The sequence below is a fragment of the Agelaius tricolor genome, unplaced genomic scaffold, assembly GCF_023055355.1.
Source record: "Agelaius tricolor isolate 1412-34295 unplaced genomic scaffold, bAgeTri1.0.p SCAF_9, whole genome shotgun sequence".
NCBI lineage: Eukaryota > Metazoa > Chordata > Aves > Passeriformes > Icteridae > Agelaius > Agelaius tricolor.
Genome location: NW_027269269.1, coordinates 6,894,298 through 6,907,299, shown reverse-complemented (window position 1 = coordinate 6,907,299; position 13,002 = coordinate 6,894,298). Strand labels below are relative to the sequence as shown.

General features: G+C 36.2%; 1 protein-coding gene across 2 annotated transcripts in view; it reads right to left on the bottom strand.

The window, feature by feature from the left end:
* Positions 1–213: 213 nt before the first annotated feature.
* CWF19L2 (CWF19 like cell cycle control factor 2) overlaps positions 214–13,002 on the bottom strand; it is a 60,197-nt gene continuing 47,408 nt past the window's right edge. For both annotated transcript variants that reach the window (XM_071434158.1, XM_071434157.1), the window contains exons 13-18: positions 10,982–11,194; positions 9,366–9,482; positions 5,096–5,251; positions 3,663–3,743; positions 1,661–1,762; positions 214–781 (exon numbers count right to left, since the gene is read on the bottom strand). In XM_071434158.1, the coding sequence (XP_071290259.1) occupies positions 641–781; positions 1,661–1,762; positions 3,663–3,743; positions 5,096–5,251; positions 9,366–9,482; positions 10,982–11,194 (810 nt within the window). In that variant the 3' untranslated portion in view covers positions 214–640. The remainder of the gene's footprint in view (positions 782–1,660; positions 1,763–3,662; positions 3,744–5,095; positions 5,252–9,365; positions 9,483–10,981; positions 11,195–13,002) is intronic.

Genomic DNA, 13,002 nt, shown 5'->3' with positions numbered 1-13,002 from the left:
ATGGGGGCACTGGCATTGTGCCAGTGTCAAACCATGACAGCTTCAAAAACACTACTTCATATTGAAAGAAAGTACAAAAAATTGCATTCATTCTTGTGCGGGGGGGCAACAGCAGGTTTATCAATCACATTCTTTGTGAATGTTTGTGTTACTGCAATAACCTCAATTTAAAGACCACAAGGACACAAAATCAGAAGACTATTTTCTGGACAATTTCCTTCTGTAACAATGTATTTGTATTAACCAAAATGTTCTTAAAATGTACACCATTTTTGACAAAAGTTCACCATGATAATTAAGCACTGGCTTAATAGAATATAAAAAATATCAGTTGTCTCAAAGATTATAAAAACTCCAAAAGCAAAAGTTACATTTTTAAGAACTCAAATGGCCAAATGGATATTATCCTTCTGGCTCAGCTGAAAAAGGAAAAACTAAACTCACTGGACAAATCTGGTTTTTCAGGCTTGCAGGTACATGTAACCCAATGTCCAAAACAGAAACAGACTGTCAGGAATTAACCAGTATCCTATATTTTAAAATATATTAGCCACACATAACACATTGGTGTTATTCCTAACATTTGAAGTATCCTTTAGTGTAATTCATGGCTTATGTAGTCCTTGACTCCAGGCTGTTCTCATTCTTTCTTTTTGGTGAAGTCATATGGTTTCCACCACTGTGCAAACTGCAACACCTTCTTCCGCTGCTCCTCAAAGTTCTGTCTGATTCCTTTTCTCCAGAGCCGTGGTTCCAAGTCCAGCATGCCACCAATAATTTCCTTTGCAAGTAAAAGTAAGATAGATAATGATAAATGCAAAATTACCATTCTACTTAACACTATCTTATCACAGAATGTAGAAATATGTATTTTCAAATTATGAGATTGTCCATTTTCTTCAAGTGCTAATTAAAACTTGAAATTCTGAAAAATATACCCATTTAAATATAGAACTGCAGTTCTTAGATGGTTGCCTCAGCAAAATTCTTGTAAGCACAGCACATTGATGTACTGCTTAAATATCCTAACATTGCAAGCCTGTTAATGCATTAGTGCATTTGTGATTAAGGTAAGTTCAGAGAAAGAAAGCTGCTCACTTTGCTGTTTCTAGTGTTATATTTCTCCCCCAATTTCTCCCATGTTTTTGCAACACCAACTCTTTAAAAAAAATGTTTTCTGTGACATCGTAAAGACAGGAAGAGTTTATTACAGCTCTCCCTGTATATACATTTTACACTATACATACCAAGAGTAGCAATTAACCACACAAGGATTTTAGTAGTTGTCTGTATGTATATGCACAGTAATTTATACAAGCAGGTGCCAGTGCACCTATGTATCAATACTATGGCCATGAAAATTCTCAAGTAGATGTAAGTATCTTCCATGTATAAGATTATATATCCATAATTTCAAATATCAGCAGTTCAGATCAAATTAAAAGAAACACCAGTTTATAATCACAATCTCAGTATCAGCTAGTGAAAAAATCAACTACTTCATTAAACCAGACAAGTTACAATGACTCATCAAGAAAAGACAAATAATAAACTCAGATAGGGAACACCAAAGTAACTGCTCCGGCAGCATCATGGTTTAATGACTTAAATTTTCCAAAACAGACTATAATTGGTAAATTAATCTTTTACATAACAATACCTTTCCAAAGTAATGAGGGAAATTGTGTTGATCTTCAATCACATGAGCAAATCCTCCCTGAAGGCCAAAGTCCACAGAAAAGTACGGCAACCCTTTAGGAACCTACACAAGCAAAACCACATTTTCAGATGTTTAACAAACATTGCTGGCATTTAGTCAACCTCCCCACAGAAGAATGAACTTGAACTTAGTTTTGCAGTTTTATAGTATCACATTTTATTTTAAACTACCTCTCAAACCAACTACGTGTAGGATAAAATTGCAACAGAGAAACAGTAAAGCAAACAGGTGAGGGAAAAGAACAATTTACAGCAACTGGACAAAAAGACACTGAAGAGAGGATGACTGCGTGGTAGAACCTCCAGAGGCCACAGCTGGAATAGCAGGTAAGAGATGGGGACACCAGGCAGCAGTGTTCACAGTGGGCAAATGACTCCCTGACTCCACATCTATGAATTACATAAGTTTAACAGAAATTTTAAGATAACTAGCAAGCTGTATTTATTAAAGATGTTGACTTTGGTCAACATTCCTATGGTAACAGGAAATATTTACCCAGTAAAAAAACTGACTCAGGGGAAGGAGAAACACCTTTTTGGACAATAGATTAAATTCAGGGGAAGGAGAAACACCTTTTTGGACAATCAGAAACCCCCTCTATGTGAATGGACAGATATTATCCTTAGCTTGCCAAATCAGACAATAATTCTGTCAGGAGGAGAGATGCTAGATATCTGCCACAACAAAGACCCTCCAGTCTAACAGAAGTGGATCCATTTGTTGCTACAGTACTGCAAATAATTTCTGCTGTTTTACTGCAACAAGTTATTTCTCACTTCTTTAATTGCTGAGGACATTTCTGTATACTGGTAAGATTTACAAAGCCTCCAATTCATAAGCATTTCCTCTGCTACAGTCCAAATAACCATACAACTTTCAGGAGTGTTCAATCTATTGCTTGAAATAGTGACTCTAAAAATAATTAAGACTTTATACAGAGGAGCAATGTAGCATAGCAAGAAACATTTAACACTTTAAATGGACTTAAAAAAAATCATTAAATAAGGAAAAATAGGTTGGCAGGTGATACCTTAAAGAAAAGGTCAGCTTTGTCTTATTTCTCACAATTTCTATGCACAATCCACCCACTAGGTGATATCTTAGCCAAGTCTGACCTTCTTCTAGTCAGGTGGACCACCATCTCCTAATACAACTCCCCAAATTCCCAAACCTCAGGTCAGTCTCTAAGCCACACTGTCCGATCTTCCTGAAGCCTACAGACATTCTTACCCAACAATAATGTTAAAATCACACAACTGTGTAAAAATTTATGTTCAGCTACATTGTATTACTGTAAAGAACTGTCCTGACTTATTCTGAAAACTGGCCTACCTTCAATAAATATATAATAGTCACAGAAATGTATGGCTATATAACACACATCTTCCAGCTCAATATTAAAATGACAGAACAATCTTTGAACCTAACCAATCCAGCATTACTCCTTTAAGATTTGTTTATATAAAGATGGTTCATCTCAGTATCCAGGAGACAGAGAGGGTACTGTTCCCTTGTTGTACAAAAAAAAAGATTCATAATGCTATTTATATTTTCATTTCATAAACTTAGCAACACAAACAGCTGTTCTAGGTTAATGAAAAGGACAAATCATATTTGTTCCAGGAAAGTAATTTGCAAATCTTTGATCTACCTTAATTCTTAAAGTTAATCAAGAAAATTATGCCAGTACATGTCCTCAAAGTGTCAGCTTTGTTCTCAACTAATGCTGGCAGCTTAGTCCACCAATTGTTGAAATAAATAGGAATCTTTTCCCTAATGTCAGTTAAGAGTGCAGACTAGTAATTCTCCTCATACCTATGCCATCCTCTAATGCACTAATCTAATTGTGTTCCCTTTCTTCTCTCTTTGAAACAGTTAATAATGGAAAAATGTTAGAAGAATTTGATGATAAATTCAGGACACAAAACACTTCATTACTTACAGATTTCCGAATGTCTTTTGAAGAGAGATCAATTAACTTCTTGTTCATGGACCACTCTTCATCAGACTCCATTATAGCTTTCTGCAAAATTATTTTATCTAAAGGTGAAAACATTCCTTCATACAGCAAATAAAGAACTAACTGTAGTGAAATACATCATAGCAGTGCAAGCAACAATAACTTATTAACAAAGTAACTTTATTTTTGGTAACCTGTCTCATTTCCACAAGCTACTTTATAAAGACATCATATAGTATTTCAGACCCACCCAATTCAGATCCTCTGTTTCTTTTTTATTTTAATTTAAGTTTTGTTTGACACAAGTTTCAAATAAAAGGTCACATTCTCTTTTTACTCACCCCATACAAAACCTATTATGAATTCATTACACTAAATTAGCCTTTTTTCTATTTTAAACACCAAGAGAAGAATTCAGCTTAGAAGGATTATTGCCCTTAAAAACTCAAAGCTGATTCTGTATTCCCCATAGCATGGAATTGGGTATATTGTAGGGTAGGTACCTTTAAATTTCATTTGCAACACAAATGAAATTCATTTGCAATTTTAATGGTAGATACTTCCAAAATAAATGACATTGCATTAAATCTTGTTCTTTCTCTTTCCTTGAGTGTTCAAAGAAAACACAAGTTTTAACAGCACCTAAAGCAGAGCAGTCAGATCTGACAGGTGGAGGATTTCAAATGTGGCAAAAGTTAGTGTGTTGTTGTTCACCATACTCCTGCCTCACTTCATCAAAACTTAATCACATTATTTCCAGAAAGCATAAATAGTATTTCAAAAATCAAATAAAAATAATTTACTTATAAAAGGCAAATAATGAGTCAGTGGCTGAAAGCTGAAAGGACTCAGCTCCAGGCAGAAGCCTCAATGAACCTTTTCTTAAAAGGTCAGGGTAAAGAGACCAAAAAAGCTGTAGAAGAAATATCTATCCTGCTGTAGAACATTCATCAGAGGCCTAAGACACATTGGGCTTACTGAAATAAAATGGGGAGGAAACAATATCTACATTGGTATTTCTTAAAATAGGTAACATTATTTTCTCATTTAATGCTTGCCAAGGCACAAATATTGTGTTTTAAGTTTATAGTACAAGACTCAAGTAAGAAGTACTGCAATCCTTAAAGCACTTCAAGAGGCTACAATTCTCTTATCTTCCTCTAGAATTTTCAGTGCAGTCAGACTTGGGACAAATGTTCAGTGAAAAACAGCTCTTCCACTGACTACTTGAAAAACTGTATTATTTCACACTGCTTATTTTAAGATCAAGGAATATTAGCAAAGAATGGACCAGAAGAAGGATCTAAGAATATATATTTTCAAAAAAAGCACTTGAATATAATTTTTTTTCCCAGAAATAGATGAATTATGATATATTCATTCAAATTACTTCATAAAAAAACATTTTTATGTACCTTGAAGTAGATTGGAGCCATATCTCCTACTTCTTTCGGAAGAGGAATGCATTCATATACCATATGATACCTCTTCTTCATACTCATGTTTGTTTCTAGGAACACACAGTCCAAGTCTTTAGCTTCAAACATTTTCACCAATGCATTTCGGAACATCTGTTTAAAGGAAAAAAAATGTGTTATTTACACTGACTTTGCAGAACTTTCAGATATAATGTACTATTTCACTAGCTTATTATATTTGTAATAAACTAACAATAAAATGGAAAACAGTAGCAATCAGGAAAATTATTTATTCTTTATTATTTACTAATTTAAGATTAACTGTATTGCCTATGATAAAAACATAGGAAGTCTAGGAAACTATTTTGAAACGCACAATATAATTAGCACAATAAACTTAGTTTTAATATATACCACATATTTTTACAGCTGAAATTGAAACTATGTTGAACTTCTTAACTGTAGTGCTCCATAAAACAACATGGCTTTAACAAGTCCCAAGCTTGCAATTCCTAAGAAGGTAATGACCTGGCTTTTACTGACTATAGTTACAATTACCCTTTTACTACTCCTTCCAATTATACAGTTCAACAAATAAATTAAAAAATGAAAGTATTTTCATTTTTCATCATGCTTGATCTTTAAGTAAAACACTAATAATTGCCTCAAAAAATAAATCCACCATCTTCATTGTTTGGAAGCAAACCAAATGTAATACTCAGTACATGTGGCCTCAAGCTACATTTACCAGTTCCCTGTCAGAGGGAGGAGGTGCTGCACCTACTCAAAGTGTATTTCAGGTAACAATTCTGATAGCTCCAGTGTCAGGGTACTGCACACAGCCAAGAGGCCCTGCAGGGGCTGGGCCCTACCTGCTGGGGCTCTGGCTGCCTATGTAGGTGGGAAGCTCTGATACACTTCAGTTGTGAACTGGATCAGGTCTAGCAGAAAGGGATGGGGTATTAAAGAGTGGTGAGAACTGTGGACCTGGCCCCCTATCATTCAGGAGCTGCAATTAAGTCCAGGCTGTCTCTCTGGGATCTTCTGAGCTGTTTCAGGAATGTCTGTGCCCAGCCAGGTACCTGGCAGTTCTTGGCCCTAACTTCGTCTCAGACCTAAGTCCTCACTGTTAACCTGCGTGGCCATCACAGGGCTATGGATGACCTTGCCTACTAGCACAGGAACACGCCTGGCCTGGTACCATGGGAGTGTGTCCTGTCATGAGATGACCTCCCCCACATGCCTTGCCCATTACCTTGAGCCCCTGACTTGGTTCCTGCAGAGCAGCTGGCTCTGGCTGCTCCCTCGCTCTTGACAGTTGGCACTTGCATCCAAGATATGCAAAAGCATCATTCTATAGCTTACAATGTTCAGATGCTGAACACATTATCAAGAAAAAGGGATGATTTCTAAGAGTCATTCAAACTCATTTTCAAGTGCAAAAAAGATCTAACTTTCTGAGAGAGTGAGTGTTTCTGAAAGTTTCTCAAGATCTTGAAAAATGCTTTTTAAAAATGAAGATTTTTGTCTAACGAGTGCTTTTATACCATTTCTAAGTGTAAGCCAAGAAATCACTGAAACTGTAGGAGCCTCACAGATCAAGGTATCATAGCCCTAAGACTCACATAATTCATAGGTAGTCCTTTTTGCACTGGTATTTTTTCCCAATTAACAATGCTCAGAAGTAGAAACAGCACCATTAAAAGGCAAATCCCATTCAAAGGTTTAAGATTCCTTATCTTAATGTAAATGGAGAGTGATGAATCAAAAATACATAAACAAATACACATCAGCAACATCATAATTTACTGTAAAAATAAAGTACTGAGGTAAAAAAGAAGGAAAACAAATCATTACCAGGTTTTTAATGCAACAGGACTAGAAATTAAACTCTTCATCCTTTTGCCATTTTGTTCAGTATAAATCAAACTAAAAGTCTAAGAAACATGGCCAAATATATATCTAAACTCGGCATTTAAGCTCTTCAAAGCAGGTCCTTGTGCCCTGAATTTTTCCTCACTAATGAGCTTCTCCAGGCTGTGACAGGAAAATGCTGCCATCATTCCCCTAAAGCAACTGATGAATTACAGCCGGAAGACACTGCCCAGTGTGCCATGACTGATATGGGCCTCTACAGCACAGAGTGACAGGCTACTCTGGATTAACAACTTTTTGTCTTCTCCTTGTCACTCCAGCCACCAGAACTCTACTTCAGAAACACACTGAAGCAAGCAATGTGGTGAGACACCAAAGGCTGAGAAAGATTATGACTTACTGCTGCTACCCTGCAGTGTTAACTGAAATGCAAAATCCACCAAAAAGCCTCGAATATCAGCAGATGTCAGCTAACTTTCCCCAGCTGGATTTTCTTATTTTTAAATACAGTGGACTTTTCCTCCAAATTCTGAGCAGGCCAAAGCATCAAGAATAATTAGCACTGGAAAGGAGAGAACCATTCATAAGGGGAAAAAAGAAGGATTGGCTTATGCTTGGGTGCACACAACATTAATACATGCAACAGTTCAGTCAACACAGAATGTGTAAAGATTTGTATCTTTTCATATTAAAAATATTCCATGCATATTTGCTTTGGCAAGTGAGCACATCGGTGTCTAAACTATACAATACATTAAATTCAAGAGCTTGAAGGCATACAGCATAAAGGAACTCTTTGCTTTACTCCAATATATCCTAAAAAAAAACCCAGCAGAAATAGTTAGCTAAAACACATACTTCACATAACCTTTTGTGAATATTTAATTTTTTCCCTTCAACAGTAATAAAAAATATGTCTCTTGCATCAGAAAGTTACTTAAGCCATTGACTGCCTGCTTTTACTTTTGCTGACGTTTTCCAGACTCCTTCTTCTGTATTACATCTATGTTGGGGGGAAAAAAAATAATCATGTATCCATCACTTTCCAAAATACTTTGCTGCAAAGAAATATCTCAGAATATATCTATTCTCTCTATGAATATATTCACAGGATCAAAGGATAATGGTTTTATCAACTAGATGCCTTTTCTAACAAGTAAAACACTAGTGTTGAATACAGGGACTGCATTTGCTTATCTTTCCATTATCCTATTTTCTTTCTCATACAATTTAAAAAATCATAATTGTTTAGTTACGAGCTTGGGGTAAACAGAAGATCGAGGATAAACATATTTATCACTTTTTTTCCTCCTGATCCTACTTGTTGCACTTATTTGTTTCTTATCCAACTTTCTTAGGCATTTCTGTCATAGGCAAGAGAACTCCGTTTCTTTCTGGCTGGAAGGAAGCATAATTTACTATATGAAACAACATCAGACATGAGAATCAATGTGGGGGCAAATTTGAAAAGTCAGAGAATTCATCTGCCAGACTTGAGGCAAGACCAACATTATTTAAATTATTACAAACTTATAAATTATGCTGGTTTTAAGTCTCTAAATCTCGCAACTACAACAATGAAACCTTTCTCTCGTCTGATATACTCTCCAATATTTCAATATAAGAGGTGGCAAATTGTTTTCCCCTTGTAATAATCCAGATGCCAGAATAGGGGATTGACAAACATAGTCAATCTCTTAGGCAGAAGCTTGTTACATCCCTCCCTTAATTTACCATCTCCAAAGAAAACAGAACTCAAAATGTCTTCATAAGAGACTTGGAAAGCACAACCCATCATGCTTGGTGCTTCATTTTAATAATTCTTTTCAAAAAAGACAGAAAGTTGGATTTGAACAGATTTGTTCAAATTTGAATTGATTTTAAGACTAAGGTATTTCTCTCTTAATTAATATCCACCCAAAAACAGATTAAAAACTGAAGATATGTAAACAACATATTTGTTTTTAATTTTAAGTGATCTGCCTCCTCTGACAATTCTTTGCTTTTCCTTGGCACTCCCAAGAAAATCCTATGAAGCCAGTTATTCTATTTTCTGTAAGAGATCAGCTGTACCTTCTTCATTTCCAATAGACATTCCTCTGACATGGTTTCAAAGATCTCCAAGGATGCACATTCTGCAGCATTCCAGGAAACTTCTCCTAGTGCTCATAAATGGAAAATTTGCTTCAATATTTACCCTGCCTCTCTTTCCTGTAAATATTTGACCACTAATTTTCATCCACAATGTCAGAAGGTTCTGCCCCTTAGTGGAATCAGAACAGAGCTGCCAGACTGCAAATTATGAAAATATGTACTTATGACAAGGATGTTATTATCCACAACAAAATTATTTTACAAAAGGGTTAGAACAGGAGACAGTTTCTGAGCAGACCTGGATTTCTTCCCAGATGTCTTCATCCAAAAGAGTGGCTGCAGTATGGTGCTGTAGAGGGGCTATCAGGCAGTGACCTTCAGTAAGGGACTGGCTGCTTGGTAGAGACAAGTATACCTAAGAAAAGCAAACAAAAACTCATGTGCCCAGTTTTCCAGCATTAAAAACCTTCCCATTGCTGAGACTAAGAAATTCATCATTTGCTAAATTCAAAACAGCAGAAGACATTAGCTACTAACTACAGAAAGGTATTAGCAATTTTAGTACTTTTTTTAAAAGGGCCCATTATCTACCAGCAAATCAAACAAACCAGTATCCTGAGAGCAGTTCCACCAGCAAGGCAGTATTATCACCCTTATAAATCAACTGGTATCATAGCTGCTATGAAATCACACTGTTTTGTGCACTCTGGTATTTTTAATATAGATATATGGCTTTATGCATTTTTAACAATATGTAAATATATATATAGATATATAATGCATACTCTGTATCATGGTTTAACCTGGCAGGCAGCTAGACATCACACAGTTGTTCACTCACTCCCTGCTCCCAGTGGGATAGGGGGAGAGAATCAAGAAAAAAAGTAGAATTTGTGGGTTGAGATAAAGAGAGTTTAAAAGGACAGGAAATTAAATAACGATGATGATAATAACAACAACGTACAAACCAAGTGATGCACATTGCAATTGCTCACCACCCACCAACTGCTGCCCAGCCACTTCCCAAGCACTGGCCCCTGGCCAACTTTCCCCTGAGTTTATCCACTGAGCACGATGTCATATGGTCTGGAATATCCCTAAGGTCAGTTAGGGTCAGCTGTCCTGGCCATGTCCCCTCTCAACTCCTTGCGCCCTCCCCACCTTCCCACTGGCAGGGCAGTACGAGAAGCAGAAGAGTCCCTGAGCACTACTTATCAACAACTAAAAACATCAGTGTCTTATTAACATTACACTCATCCTAAATCCAAAACACAGCACTGTATCAGCTGTGTACCTCTCAGCTGTCTAACTCTATGTACCTGTACCAGCTGTGCAGCTCTTTACCTATAAAGAGCTTCAGATCAAATGAAAACATCACTGATAAATGAAAACTGTAGTAAAAAAAACTACAAAAAAGGCTATATTGAAGTATTTCAGATGTTATAAATCCAAATATTTATGCAACTCTTAAAAGCATTAACAGAACCAGAAAGGTTTCCAAACCAAACTTCTGTGTATTTCAAAGGATTCTAAGCTTAAAAATTGAATTCACCGCCTAGTTTTCTTGATATCAAGACACAGTTCTTCACCAGTTCAAATTTCCTCCAGTGAAGTGTGATTTAATCATCCACAAATCCACCGACAGTCTAATCTCTGCACTGAGATCTTTCATTATTACTCTTGTCTTCTACAAATGTGAAGTCCTGACATCAAAGATTAGCTTTAAAATTCAGACAGATTTATATCTTTTTCCTCCTCACCCTTGATGAAGTTGTGGAATCAATTGAAAGAGCAAGGAAAGTAAGATGCAGAACAATAAATCCTTCCATAGAAGCAATTTCATTCCTAATTTTAAACACTCTAACATCATTTCTCTTTTATTTCTATGCTTGTGTTAAATTGCTATTTTCTTACCTTGGTGCCAATTGCAATAATAAGATGTTTAGAAAGTTCACTGCTATCAAAGCAGTAGGGGCACTTCTCCATGCATGCAGCGAGTTGCTGGTGCTCACGGATTGCTTTTCTTCTTTGTACTTCCTCCTCTTCCCCACTGCGTGCTCTCTTGGCTGCTTTGGAAACAAACATATCATCCAGAGTGTAGTACTCTCTGTCTGTTTTCTCCATGAGCTGAAAAGATATGCAGAAAAATTGCACTTATTTATAAAGTAGCAAGAAAAAATACTTAGCTCTTTGAAAAAGAGCTTGCTTCCTTGAAAAAAGCATAAAGTACATAAGCAGTAGCATTTCTTCTTTTCTTATGGCATCTGCTGCAGATGGAATCATCAGGTACCTCTCCTGAGAGCAGTCCTACACAGATATTAAAATATAGATACGTGACAGCAGTGAGAAGAGTATATTACTATATTCCATTTCAAATTAAGGGCCTAGGTATTTCAATATTATCTTGACATAACTTTGGCTATCTTTAAATAGATGCACAATTTAATATATCATTTTTATAATATATTTTATCCTCTCCTGTCTCCTCTTCCTCTCCTTTTACAACTACCATTAAATCATCTTTTGTGAAATAACTAGATCATGACTCTGCACTTCATATTCACATTCTGTGAAAATATTCCAACACTTATTCTTACCAAGGGAACAGGACTAAGCCATTTTGGGAAGAAAACAGTCTTTGCCTTCAATACTAAGTCCTTCTGAGTGCACCTGTTGCATGCCACAACAAATCTTAATATATTTTAGGATACTGACTAGGGTAGCCCTAGAAAAGAACTAATGTCCTGAAGGCATTTGGAAGGCATGCCTTCATAACTGAGGTACAGTCTCCAAATTAAAGAAATACTTCCAAATATCCCAGACATAGCTTCTGTAGATAATCTGACATTAAAAAAAAAAAGGACAGAGTACATAAGTAACTTTTAACTTTCCCCAAAAAAGACAAAAGCTCTTGCTTTTCCCAAATACTGCAGTCCTCTAACACAGACCAAAACCTTGTTTTAATTATGTTCAGTACTCTTCTTATCAAACAATTGAGAAGGAGCCTCCTTAATATTACTTTATTCAGCTATAATACACTTAACTGCTTATGTGCATTTCCTACTGGAAGCCACTGCAGACTAAAATCAACAGTTCAAGAGTTTAACTCCATTCTTCTTCTGTCTTGCTGTAATTCTACACTTAACAGAAAAAGGAGATTTCTGAGATTTAGAAAAAATAGGTAGTGGTTTGGGTGTCTAAAATCCAGTCTCTGTTCTTCTGTCATAAAAGCATTAATAAGGTAAAGTTAGACCTGCAGCCGAAGCACTGCTTGGAGAATAGCAGCATTTTGTTACTACTAAACATTAAGTTTGGGATTTTTATTTAAATCAAAATTCTGTCATGAATTTTGATTTAAAGATGAAAGACTGGAAATACTCAGGAAACATCACATTTGGCAGACTAGAAAGGAAAGGAAGAGTGGAAATCACATTTTGGCTATCAGGAGTATCACATGGAGCAGAGAATACCATTACTACTCTGCTCTGCTTGCACTTAGAAGTAGCCATGGAAATTCCTGGTTTGTTACACACAACCTCCACAACCTCTTTTAAATAATAGTACTTTCCAAAATACTCCACAGAATCCCTTGTGATAGAATAAATATTCATCTTATTAAACAGCCCAGATAGAAGATGTGTGTCTTCAAGATGGATAAATTGCTGTATACAACACGATATCTGGGATGCAAAGCAAAATTCTTGCATACAAAGTAGCAAACTTTTATAAAGTAGGCGCTGTCTAAAATCCAGATTTTGTTTGTTCTGGTACAGTCATGACCAACAGACCATAGAACCATACAACCATTCAAGTTTAGTTTGAAAGAGACTTTGAAGAGACCTTCCTCTAAGCCAAGCTGCTCAGGGCCCCATCCAGCCTGGTCTTGGACGCTCCAGGGATGGGGCATCCACAACTTCTCTGGGGAACCTGTCCCA